Genomic DNA, 13,566 nt, shown 5'->3' with positions numbered 1-13,566 from the left:
GACAAACTGGGGACAACATAATGACATTAAGGAGTATGACACAAACTGGAGGTAATATAATGATATCTAAGGAGACAGACTTTTTAAAGCAATTATATAACACAAGTGTTCTAATTTCAATAACCAACTGATTCAAAAACTAGGTCTAATAAACAGGAACCACTCAAAAAGACTACTGAGAAAATAAAATTTAAAAAAATTCAAGTTAAGTCCATTTCAACTATTAACAAGTGAGTGTTAAAACCATCTCTAATATTCTTCAGCAATAGTAAAGATTGTCATATTACCTGCTCTGATGGGCATACTGGATGTCAGATTGACACAATTTTCATTTTTAGGACCTATCATTAGAAGACTTTGGGTGAAACACTATTTCAATATGACCATTCATTAAGGGGGTGTAACAACAGCACAATTTTCAAGACAACTGTCAAGGCAGTCATACTGACTGTGCAATTGGTAGAATTTTAATTTAGGACAAAATAGGTACACATAACACAAAAAGTATCCATTGTTGATATAATCTTCCACTGGGGAGCAATAGAGACATCATTTTCAAGGTGGCCACCATTGGTGGCTATTTCGAGGGTCAATTTGCATCATGATCATTTAGGGCCAACTAGGCACCATTACAACTATTCTGATGAAAAAGGACATTCCATTTAAGAGTAGCAGTGAAAAAGTTTCAAGATGGCCACTATGGTGGCCATATTGGATGTAGGATTAGCAGCATTTTAATCTAGGATCACAAAACATTTTAAGTCCTCTAATGAAAAGCCGATGCTGATCTGCCCAGCCATCAAGATGAAGTAGCCATGTTGATCTGCCCAGCCATCAAGATGAAAACCCCATGTTGATCTGCCCAGCTATCAAGATGAAAACCCCATGTTGATCTGCCCAGCCATCAAGATGAAATAGCCATGTTGATCTGCACAGCCATCAAGATGAAATAGCCATGTTGATCTGCACAGCCATCAAGATGAAAAGCCCATGTTGATCTGCCCAGCCATCAAGATGAAAACCCCATCATGATCTGCCAAGCCATCAAGATGAAAACCCCATCATGATCTGCCCAGCCATCAAGATGAAAACCCCATGTTGATCTGCCCAGCTATCAAGATGAAAACCCCATGTTGATCTGCCCAGCCATCAAGATGAAATAGCCATGTTGATCTGCACAGCCATCAAGATGAAATAGCCATGTTGATCTGCACAGCCATCAAGATGAAAAGCCCATGTTGATCTGCCAAGCCAACAAGATGAAAACCCCATGATAATCTGCCAAGCCATCAAGATGAAAACCCCATGATGATCTGCCCAGCCATCAAGATGAAAACCCCATGTTGATCTGCCCAGCCATCAAGATGAAAACCCCATGTTGATCTGCCCAGCCATCAAGATGAAATAGCCATAACAAGATTTTTCCATCAGACCCCATGTTGATCTTCCCAGCCATCAAGATGAAAACCCCATGTTGATCTGCCCAGCCATCAAGATAGAGTAGCCATAACAAGATTTTTCCATCAGACCCCATGTTGATCTGCCCAGCCATCAAGATGAAAACCCCATGTTGATCTGTCCAGCCATCAAGATGGAGTAGCCATAACAAGATTTTTCCATCAGACCATTGTGGTGTCCATATTGGATATCTGATTGGTACTATTTGCATTACAGAGTAAAAGAACATGCTGATATGATCATTCATTCTGAAGAAGAAGTAGTGAAAACATGATTTTCAAGATGGCAAATGTGGTGGCTATATTGGAAATATGAGTAGCATCATTTTCATTTGGAACCAAGCAGACATTGTAAGAAGTCTTTTAACAAAACATGCATATGAAGCTGTCTGTGGACTAACCAGTCTACTACACATTATGGATTGACTTATAATACAAATATTTTACAGCAAGCACCCAAATGATCCATGCTGTAACATCAGAATATTCTGGTTAGAATGCAATAAATTTAACTCGCGCATCTGTTTCTGTCAAGTGGTTGTGGAAAATTCACTATTTTTTCCAAGACTTTTGTCAATATTTTCAAAATTAAAAGACTTTTCCTGGTCATTTCTCCCAACTTTTTCCCCGCTTTTGGATGTGTGGGTGGACTGGGTGAATGTGTGTCCAAAGTTTCAAGACAATCCTCCAAAGCGTTTATGAGAAGTAACAATGAGAACCCTCTGCAAATGGACAGACAACATAGGCTCTTCTGGTGTATGACCAATAGAGCCAAAAATACCACTAAGTTGATAAAAAAGTAAATAAAAAAAAATATAACCAACAAATCATGCCATATAAGCAACAAGTTGCTTGGGGTGGGTGGGAAAGAAGTTATAATTCTTTTATGAAGGAAAAAATCATACTTGGCCTTCAGCTCCTGAGTTTTTCGCACTTCATCATCCCTCTTTAGCACCTGTAAAATAATGTCCCTATCTTGTTCTGAAAGTGAGTCTATTTCCAGCAGACCCTCCATGTTGAAAGTTGTTTACTGTCTCTCAATTGTCAGTCCCTTTTATCCCTTGCCATTATATTGGATGCACTGCGAAAGGATCTGCAATGGAAAAAACACTAAGTGCATCATGTTGTAAATTTGGGTTTATATCCATTGACCAATGATAATACAAGTAAAATAACCTATATAATCTGGAAACAAACATTTCAGCTGCAAACCTGTCAGGCAAGTCATGAAATATCGGACTTTTTCTATCAATGCAATCATCATAGACTACACAAAAGAAGAAATATTGACAATCATAAGCCCTAATGCAAACATATTTACTGAGAATAGGCAATCCCAACTCTTTCTTTGAATTGTATATGATACACCCCTTTCAAGTCCCAAGTCCCTCTCTCTTTGCATTGTATATGATACACCCCTTTCAAGTCCCAAGTCCCTCTCTCTTTGCAATGTATATGATACACTCCTTTCAAATCCCAACTCCCTCTCTCTTTTCATTGTATATGATACACTCCTTTCAAGTCCCAAGTCCCTCTCTCTTTGCAGTGTATATGATACACACCTTTTAAGTCCCAACTCCCTCTCTCTTTGCACTGTATATGATACACTCCTTTCAAGTCCCATCTCTCTCTCTTTGCAGTGTATATGATACACCCCTTTCAAGTCCCAACTCTCTCTCTTTGCAGTGTATATGATACACCCCTTTCAAGTCCCAACTTCCTCTCTCTTTGCATTGTATATGATACACACCTTTCAAGTCCCAACTCTCTCTCTTTGCATTGCATATGATACATCCCATTCAAGTCCCAACTCCCTCTTTTTCTGCATTGTATATGATACATCACTTAAGTCCCAACTCCCTCTTTCTTTGCATTATGTATGATACATCCATTAACTCACAACTCCCTCTTTCTTTGCATTTTATATAACACACCCCTTTAAAGTCCCAACTCCCTCTTTCTTTGCATTTTATATGATACACCCCTTTCAAGTCCCAACTCCCTCTTTCTTTGCATTTTATATGATACACCCCTTTAAAGTCCCAACTCCCTCTTTCTTTGCATTTTATATGATACACCCCTTTCAAGTCCCAACTCCCTCTTTCTTTGCATTTTATATGATACACCCCTTTAAAGTCCCAACTCCCTCTTTCTTTGCATTGTATATGATACATTCCTTAAGTCCCAACTCCCTCTTTCTTTGCATTTTGTATGATACATCCCTGATGTCCTAACTCCCTCTTTCTTTGCATTGTGTATGGTGCATCCCTTATGTCCCAACTCCCTCTTTCTTTGCATTGTATATGATACATCTCTTAAGTCCCAACTCCCAATTTCTTTGCATTTTATATGATACATACCTCAAGTCCCAACTCCCCATTTCTTTGCATTGTATATGATACATCTCTTAAGTCCCAACTCCCTCTTTCTTTGCATTGTGTATGATACATCCATTAACTCTCAACTCCCTCTTTCTTTGCAATTTATATAACACACCCCTTTAAAGTCCCAACTCCCTCTTTATTTGCATTTTATATGATACACCCCTTTCAAGTCCCAACTCTCTCTTTCTTTGCATTTTATATGATACACCCCTTTCAAGTCCCAACTCCCTCTTACTTTGCATTGTATATGATACACCCCTTTCAAGTCCCAACTTTCTCTCTCTTTGCATTTTATGATACACCACTTTAAAGTCCCAACTCCCTCTTTCTTTGCATTGTATATGATACATCCCTTAAGTCCCAACTCCCTCTTTCTTTGCATTTTATATAACACACCCCTTTAAAGTCCCAACTCCCTCTTTCTTTGCATTTTATATGATACATCCCTTATGTCCCAACTCCCTCTTTCTTTGCATTGTGTATGGTGCAGCCCTTAAGTCCCAACTCCCTCTTTCTTTGCACTGTATATGATACATCCCTTAAGTCCCAACTCCCTCTTTCTTTGCATTTTATATAACACACCCCTTTCAAGTCCCAACTCCCTCTTTCTTTGCATTTTATATGATACATATCTTAAGTCCCAACTCCCTCTTTCTTTGCATTTTATATGATACACCCCTTAAGTCCCAACTCCCTCTTTTTTGCATTTTATATGATACATACCTCAAGTCCCAACTCCCCATTTCTTTGCATTGTATATGATACATATCTTAAGTCCCAACTCCCTCTTTCTTTGCATTTTATATGATACACCCCTTAAGTCCCAACTCCCTCTTTCTTTGCATTGTATATGATACACCCCTCAAGTCCCAACTCCCTCATTCTTTGCATTGTATATGAGACATCACTTTCAAGTCCCAACTCCCTCTTTCTTTGGATTTTATGATATACCCCTTTCAAGTCCCAACTCCCTCTTTCTTTGCATTGTATATGATACATCCCTTAAGCCCCAACTCCCTCTTTCTTGGCATTGTATATGATACACCCCTTAAGTCCCAACTCCCTCTTTCTTTGCATTGTATATGATACACCCCTCAAGTTCCAACTCCCTCTCTCTTGGCATTGTATAAAAAAACACCCCTTTCAAGTGGTGTTCATAAGGGATGATATCAGATTGGCATCATTTTCATTTTAAGCACCATTTTCAATTAAGATCCACTGGACATCGTAAAAGGTCTTCAAGCAAAAACTCTATGACAACATGCCTTTCTGTTTGGGTAGAATTTTGATAACAAGATTTTTAAGATGGCTGCAATGGAAGCTACATTCGATGTCCAATCAGCACCAGTTTTATTTATGAACAACTAGACCATCCATTCAAGAAAAAGTAATTATAAAATTTCAAGATTACTGCCACTGTGGCCATATTGGATATCAGATTGGCATCATTTTCATTAGCAACAACCAGACATCACAAAAGTCTTTTAGTAAAACCTGATCTTAATATGACTATCAATTTATGTGGATTAGTGTTAAAAACAATTGCTGAAGATGGCTATCATTAGGCCATATTGGAAATCAGATCAGTAGATTTTTTTATGATAATGGAACTAGGCATCATAGGAAGTCTTTAGTGAAAAAAAAACTGATATGACCATCCATTCAGGAGGAATAGCAATAACAAATCATTTTCAAGGTAGCTGCTGTGGCGGCCATACTGAACACCATATCAATATCATTTTCATGCAGAACCATCTAGACCATGGGATCAATGTGTTGTAAGTGCAGAACCATCTAGACCATGGGATCAATGTGTTGTAAGTACAGAACCATCTAGACCATGGGATCAATGTGTTGTAAGTGCAGAACCATCTAGACCATGGGATCAATGTGTTGTAAGTACAGAACCATCTAGACCATGGGATCAATGTGTTGTAATTGCAGAACCATCTAGACCATGGGATCAATGCATTGTAAGTGCAGAACTATCTAGACCATGGGATCAATGTGTGTGCAAAGTTTTATGGCAATCATCCTAGTAGTTTTGGATAAAAAGTGACAACAGTGATGTGCTAATGGACAGATGGACAACATACAACAGACCATTTGACAAGCTCTTCTGACCAGTAGTGATGGACAATTGACAACCAGTCTACACTAAGTGAACTGATCATGGTTGACAGACAGTCCGCACTGAGTGAATGGATAGTGACTGACAGACAGCCTGCACTGAGTGAATGGATCATGGTTGACAACGAGCCTACAGTGAGTGAATGGATCATGGTTGACAGACAGACCACACTGAGTGAATGGATCATGGTTAACAGATAGCCTACACTAAGTGAATGGATCATGGTTGACTGACAGCCCACACTGAGTGAATGGATCATGGTTGACAGACAGCCTACACTAAGTGAATGTATCATGGCTGACAAAGAGCCTACACTGAGTGAATGGATCATGGTTGACAGACAGCCTACACTGAGTGAATGGATCATGGTTGACAGACAGCCTACACTAAGTGAATGGATCATGGTTGACAGACAGCCCATACTGAGTAGCTGGATCTCAGTCAACAACCAGTCTCTTAATATTTAGCTACACAATACTTTACCTATTTACAGTATATTGGTGCTCACTATACCTGATGATAATTTATTTCTGTATGTACCGACTCAAAACCTGTGGTCCATCTGGATAAATGCAATTTGTATTATTGGCCCTTATTGTCATTAAAAAAATCAACATTTCATGGAATTAAGTGTTACTCCAGATTTTGGAATCATACTCAAATGCAACATTTTGATTGGTAAAAAATATTTTCAATGAATATTTGGAATCAACTCTATCTTTCTGACTGAGAGACAAGATATTAAAATTCAGAAAATACCCTAGTTTTTCTTACTGAGGGACCTAATCTCAGCCCCCACATTTTGTCTCACCAGGCACTATAGCTGACAGCTAAACCCAGGCACAGTGTTTCCTGTGGCCAAGGCAGATTTGAGAGATTTTGAAGATATGTAATATACGTCACACTGCAATTAAAATTCTTTTGGGGGTGGGTGATGTGTTTGAAAATTAATTTGCAAAGTGAGCTACATCACCCATAAAATTGGTTTCTAAAAGTTGTTGTTAACTGTTTTTAAAGTAGTTGTTAAACGTTACAGATAGTCACATATAAATACAATTTTCAGGATATCATAAGAACCATCTCTTGTCTGACAGAAAATGATAAACATGAAAAGCTTGTAGGTGTGGCTGAAGATAATAATTTACAATGGGATGACCATATTGGCAAGTTTTGTACAGCACTACAGTCATTGAAAAATTGCCCTGCTCATAGAGTCAAGAAATATTTATACCTATAGAAACTCATTCTAAAATTATCCTTATTACAATTCACATATTCTGCCAACAAAGGATTACTATTCAACTGTATGAGGAAACCATCAAATCTCATTTTGACAGGATTGATTAACTTCTGGAAAGGGCAGCACCATTGTTTTAGATGCAGCTATTGATTATCCATCAAATGCATTGTTTACAAACTAAATGGTTTACAATATATGAAAGAATTAAGTTTCACAAGGCAGTTTTGTAAATAAATGTCTGCATGGAACTGCACCAGAGTATCTTCAGGACTTATTCAGGCCTTTTTCAACACAATACCAGTTGAGATAAATATCACATGGAAACCTTCATCTACCAAAACAAAGAAAATACAAATTTAAGACAGGCTTGTAATACTCTGGTACAGTTCTGTGGAACAAGCTTCAACTGCATGTGAAATCTGCAGAAAATATTACAGTATTTAACACATTAACCCCTGGTGATGAGTTTACATGGCTGGAGGTAGTAGCCTACTGCCAAGCTCTGTAGCATCAAGGTCATGTATGATACACTAAAGTGGGTGGTATTATAGAAAGGTAGACAGATGTAGCTCTACAATGATACCAAATAATCTGGACGTTTTAGTTGCATTACAAAATACAGAGGGAAAAACCTAATTGTTTTGGACCTGTTTGTTCTCCCACCCAATATTTGCCCATGGTCAGAATCCAATATTGTGTCCGGTTATTAGACTTTTGGGTCTCAGATCTAAGGCAGTCTGGTATGAACTGCAAACAGACAGACGAACCTCTGCAAAAAGTAGGATAAGATGAGCATTTGGAATAAAGATTGGTCTCAATATGAAAAAGCAGCAGAGGGGGCGAACAGACCAAAACTATTTTCACAATAAACCCCTCCAGGAAACTATTCCTCGATAGAGGGCTTATTTCGACGAAATAAACCCTTCTATTCAGAATACAGGACAAAAAAAAATGTCCTTGAAAATGCTTTGTATTTCCGCTGATATAACGCGAGTTACTTCAATAAATCCGACTCGTATCCGACATAATTTCCACGGTGAGGTATCATCGAAAAATCAGGTGTAGTTTGCGCCCCCTGCTGCTCTACGAAATGAGTTTCCAAGAAAACATTTTTATGTCGCAAATAGTGTATCAAGGCCGACGCGGTATCGTGTCCGCGGGTCGTGTAAATTTATTGTCACAAATCCATGCGGGGTTCTTTGAGCGCGACTAAAGAAATTTTTGAATTTATTAATATCCATATCGCCGCTACACCAGGTTTGATGAATATTTCTCAGCGTGTGAACATCAACTCCATTAAACACCGCAAGAAGATTACAGTTATCCCTGATTACTTTTGGAATTTGTGTATAACGCTGAGTAACATAAATCACATCAGTGTTTTTATGACGACCTCGTGAAAATATTCTTGCAGGATTTTTTTGCTTGTCCAGCATCACATCATCATACACTACTAGGTTATTTATTTCCCCGTTAAGGTCTTCCACGGACGGAGCTTCTTCAATATCAGTTATAAATTCAACAACATCCTCGCCGTCTTCACTCAGCGCTTTTGCACTCTCATTAAAATCTTTTATAACATCATAACAACGTTGATCATCCACAGACGGAGCTATTAAGTATAGTTTGTCCCATTTCATCCACTTCATTATCATGTTCAGCAACAGCTGTGTTTTACCTGATCCTGACGGTCCTATGATGATCATTCTGATAGAATTTGGTAGCGCGGAATTATGCTTGACTGGTTCTTTCCTTCGCGTCGCAGAAAAATCAGTGATCTCCATTTGTATATAAGGAATAATAATTATGGATCTATATTGTGTGAAGTGTAAGGCACAAACCCCTACGAATGATCTAACAACCATTACAACAAAAAATAACAGACAAGCACTTTCTGGTAAGTGTGCGCGATGTGGCACAAAAAAATTTAGATTTCAAAAAAAAAGCCTGACAAAGTCAGCGGAGGTGACATCGCAGCAACCCTCGGACGACTTCCAGGTACCCCTTGGGCTAAATATCCCGGAGAAAAACATCTCCCAGGATACAATTACTGCGGTCCAGGGACACGACTAGATATCAGACTTGATGAACAATCTAAACCAAAACCGGGAGAGTATCCGATAAACGCTATCGACGCAGCGTGTCACATGCATGATGTTGCTTATCGAAGTAAAGATCTGCAAGACAGGCATATCGCGGATGTGAAATTAATTCATGCACTAAGCGCCATAAAAAATAAATCATTTAAGGAGTCACTCGCTAATTGGTTAATAAGATCAGCGATGAAATCTAAATTAGCATTAGGCGCTGGATAATTAATAACAATGGAAGCGATTTATTATTCCCCAATCGGATATTGGAGAGGTAACTCAGCAATTAATAAACTCGCCAACGCGGCATCAGTACCACGCGAGGCTGCCAAAAAATGGCTGTCAAAACAAGCAATATGGCAAATCTACCTACCACCACCTCGACAAATCAACTTTGCACATTTTGATGTTAGTGTCCCCAATGAAGTTCATCAGGCTGACATACTATTTCTGCCTCATGATACTGTCCGTAGAAAAATATACAAATACGCGTTAACAGTAGTTGATGTTGCTAGTAGATACAAAGAAGCAGAACCATTAATGACAAAAACAGCGTCCGAAGTCGCCTCTGCGTTTTCGCGAATTTATCAGCGAGGACCTCTAAACTGGCCACGATTATTACAAGTTGATCCTGGCAAGGAATTTCAGGGCGCGGTGTCATCGTTGACAAAGCAGCATAACGTTGTTATACGACGAGGACATACTGAAATTCATCGGGATCAGGCAATTGTTGAGCGATTTAATAGAACACTCGCTGAGAGATTATTCGGATACCAGTACGCGAGGGAATTCATTTACGATACGAGATCTCGTGAATGGGTTACAAGACTGCCAAACGTGATAGCCGCACTGAATAATGAAATTACCAGAACAACAAATATGAGGCCAATAAATGCAATCACCAAAAAATATATACCCGGCGTCGGACATGTTTCAACGCAGCCAACGACGCTAGCGGGTAATGTCACCGTTAGGTATTTATACGAACCAGGCGAACTAGAAGGAGGAAAAAAAAGAGCAACCGATCCCACATGGAGTGTTACTACACATAAGATATCCAGCATAACCAGATCAACCGGCAGACCTCCCATCTACAGATTAGATTTGACTGCTCCTCAACGCGGATTTAAACGCGAGCAACTTCAGGTGATTCCCACGGATACACAATTACCACCCCGATCACTAAAGTGATTCGCACTAAAGTGATCCGCACTTCGGTAGGCAGCACCCTCTGCGTCGGTTACACTCAAGACAGGTCAACATCACATTTTCACGTGTATGACCGCGACTGCTATCTATTCTATCTACGGTAAATTGTCTTGGGTCGTTTTTCGAATACTGCCACAGCAATAAACAATTACAACTCGCACAGTGATTATTCTGCTGTTGTTGTAATTGTATTACAAATTCAACATCCAAACTTGGATCAAACTCTCTACCATTTTTTTTGTCGCTCTGTTTGTAACCGGCTAATTTCTTTCTTATTGTATCATCAGCGATTGAGCTGTTGATGCTGTCGTTGATAACATCATCTAATACAATTCTTCGTAACTGACCTATCCTTCTTACTCTTGACACGGCTAAATAAACTAAATTTGACCACTCGATGCGATCATCAACAATCCAAACTGTTGTATCTGAAATAGTTAGTCCCTGCGAACTGTGGATGGTCATAGCGTATCCTAGCGTCCACGGGGATTTGCTCATTTTTAGTGCCTGTTCAACAACATCAATATCAACTGTGACAATATCATTTAATACTAAATTCTGTTTTTCCGATCTCCCAGGTATATCAACGTCGGTATTCTGCAATCGCGTATCAGCTGGTCTATAACACAATGGCACTACCAGCATTGGAAATTTCTTCTGATGTAACTGAAATAACCGCTGCTGAAGTGTGTCCCTGACTATCTTTCTACTTGCCACTATAAGATCACTTGGTTTCCACGTTTCCCAAAAGTCGCTCAGCGAAGTCTCTGGAATTATTTCACGCATTATCTCACATTGGACTTTATCAGGTTGTAGCCTGATCAACGCCTTAAACTCTTTCAGCGTTTCATCGAGTGATCTAACATCATTAGTTATTTCCTCATAATAATCTACAAAAGTTTTCAGCCACGTGTGTGGAGATTCACCTGTAAATGGCGGTGGTTGACCATGATCGCCGCACATAACAACTGCGGTATTTTTCTTTAGCAACCAATCCAGAAACTGTTTTAATGTATCCAACGGCACAGTGTCTATCTCATCCCAGATTATTTTCTCGGGGATATATTTCGTTCCCATTCGCGTAGGAGTCCATGTGCCGCCACTGTATTTGAAAAAACTGTGATACGTACACGCGTTAACATCCCGTTGTCGCATCTCCCTGGCAAGTCTATGTGTGGGTGTTAGCACAATCATGTCAGAGTTTCTAAATAATTCTATCGCGCGAGTTGTCTTACCGGAACCACCAGCCCCGTTGAGATAAACTGTTCTATGTCTCACAACAGGATCGTGCACCGGCGGCAGCGAAGTTGTCGTAGAAATTGAAAATTTCCCAGATATTTCTGCGCCGCGATATTCATCCTCGATTTCAACATCAGCCGATTCACAATATCCATGCAACATTTCATTTTTTATTCTCCATGAACCCCACGATGGATCATTCGGTATAACCTTATTTAACGCCGCTAAGTGTTTTTTATCGATATAGAATGAATCCGTTGCAACTCTCACTGCGTCAACGGGAAACCTATTAATCATCGACAATAGGTTTATTGATACATAAGCTAGCATCGAAGATCTCAAATGTGTGTACTGAGATGATTCTCCGTCGATATAACTAAAAACAGTCCCTAGTTTTTCCCCGTTTGACAGAAACACATCTTCGCGGGTACAAAACGTATTATTCGTGGCGGCATCAGCGACAATAAGATCCAATTCGGCCTCGTCCATGATTAATCGACTATGATGTAATTTATGATCATACGCTCCACCTTGAGTAAATTTTCCTATTATTCTTCGTCCTAGATCTTTTGCGGTGCTTTCATCAGTTCGGGGAGCTCTTTCGATGATAGTGTCGATAAACGATTCTGGATATTCTCGGAAATTTTCAATTTCTACGGTGACTTGCGGAGTTGGCAACCAAACTTCGGTTTGACGACAATAACATATAATCGCTTCACTGACCGTCAGCGACAGCAGTATTCGACTGTCAAGCATGTATCGCAATAACACTATTGGGGCCCATCGCTTCTCAACGAAATGTCTGCCAAACCAAGCATAACACACAGGATGTAAACCCGTAGCGAATTTAAACGACGACACACAAGCAACCCCGGTCAGGTCAAAATCAGGCAATGGTCCGTCAACAGCTACTCTTGTCATCGAGTTTGTAATGTGACCAAACCGTTTAAAATACTCACTACATTCTCCGCGCCCAAGGAAACTTCCTGGATAACACGCCGTCATGTCGACGGATATCATATCGCGGTGATCATACTGGGTATTCCACAAACCACCGTGTCCGTATTCGACACAGCTCTGCTGAATATCCTCGAGAAAACTCTTCGGGGTTGGTCTCCATGAATTTCGTTCTCGGGCTATATGCGTGACAACACCCGGGACAGTAAAACACTGTGTCAGTAATGTATCAGTGTTCGTGCTGGAAATGCCAGCATTTCTCACATACTTCTCTGCGAGTTTTTTCATTTCGTGATGTAATGCCGCCGTTCTGTATACCTCCCCGTTGGGTTTCACAAACTGATCAAACTCTCCCTCGAGGTCACTTCGGAATAACCACACCGACACTGGATCGGTTTTACTTATCTGATAAATAAAATCAAACATGGAAACTCTTCGAGTTTCACCACTAGTGGTTCCCCCGCTAGCATTTTCCAATTCCGGATAATACTTTACAACACGGTCTCGAGGAAATATCCTAACCGAGTCAGTCCAGGCGTGACTGTTATGATCGATAATAGTTATTGGTGCTCCACGGGAATCATATTTACTCTTGTACAATACCTCACCGGTCAACGATGAAACCGTTATAGGAAATTTTAGTAATCGTTCGAGCTCGGCAACATCATTTATTGACGCTCCTTCATCCACTACTTTTGCCGCCCACGCTGTTATTTTAGTCTGTCTTAGCGGTGTTAGGCCGTTTCCTCGCGCGGCATTTTTAAAATGTTCCATTACTCGCTCGGCTACACAATTCATCCTGGAAGTCAGAGACTTCTCTGGGGATTTTATCCCTGTTGACTCTGTCAATGATGACGTC

General features: G+C 39.9%; 1 protein-coding gene across 1 annotated transcript in view; it reads right to left on the bottom strand.

Annotated features, from left to right (window-relative positions):
• The window catches only part of LOC149785949 (uncharacterized), a 213,286-nt gene that overhangs the window by 148,224 nt on the left and 51,496 nt on the right, over window positions 1–13,566 (bottom strand). The window contains exon 2 of the mRNA XM_089976201.1: window positions 2,363–2,550. Within this exon, the coding sequence (XP_089832327.1) occupies window positions 2,363–2,472 (110 nt within the window). The 5' untranslated portion in view covers window positions 2,473–2,550. The remainder of the gene's footprint in view (window positions 1–2,362; window positions 2,551–13,566) is intronic.

This window comes from Sinohyriopsis cumingii, chromosome 12 (assembly GCF_028554795.1).
Source record: "Sinohyriopsis cumingii isolate HCF-2022 chromosome 12, ASM2855479v2, whole genome shotgun sequence".
NCBI classification, from domain to species: domain Eukaryota; kingdom Metazoa; phylum Mollusca; class Bivalvia; order Unionida; family Unionidae; genus Sinohyriopsis; species Sinohyriopsis cumingii.
This window is presented reverse-complemented; position numbering and strand designations above follow the sequence as displayed.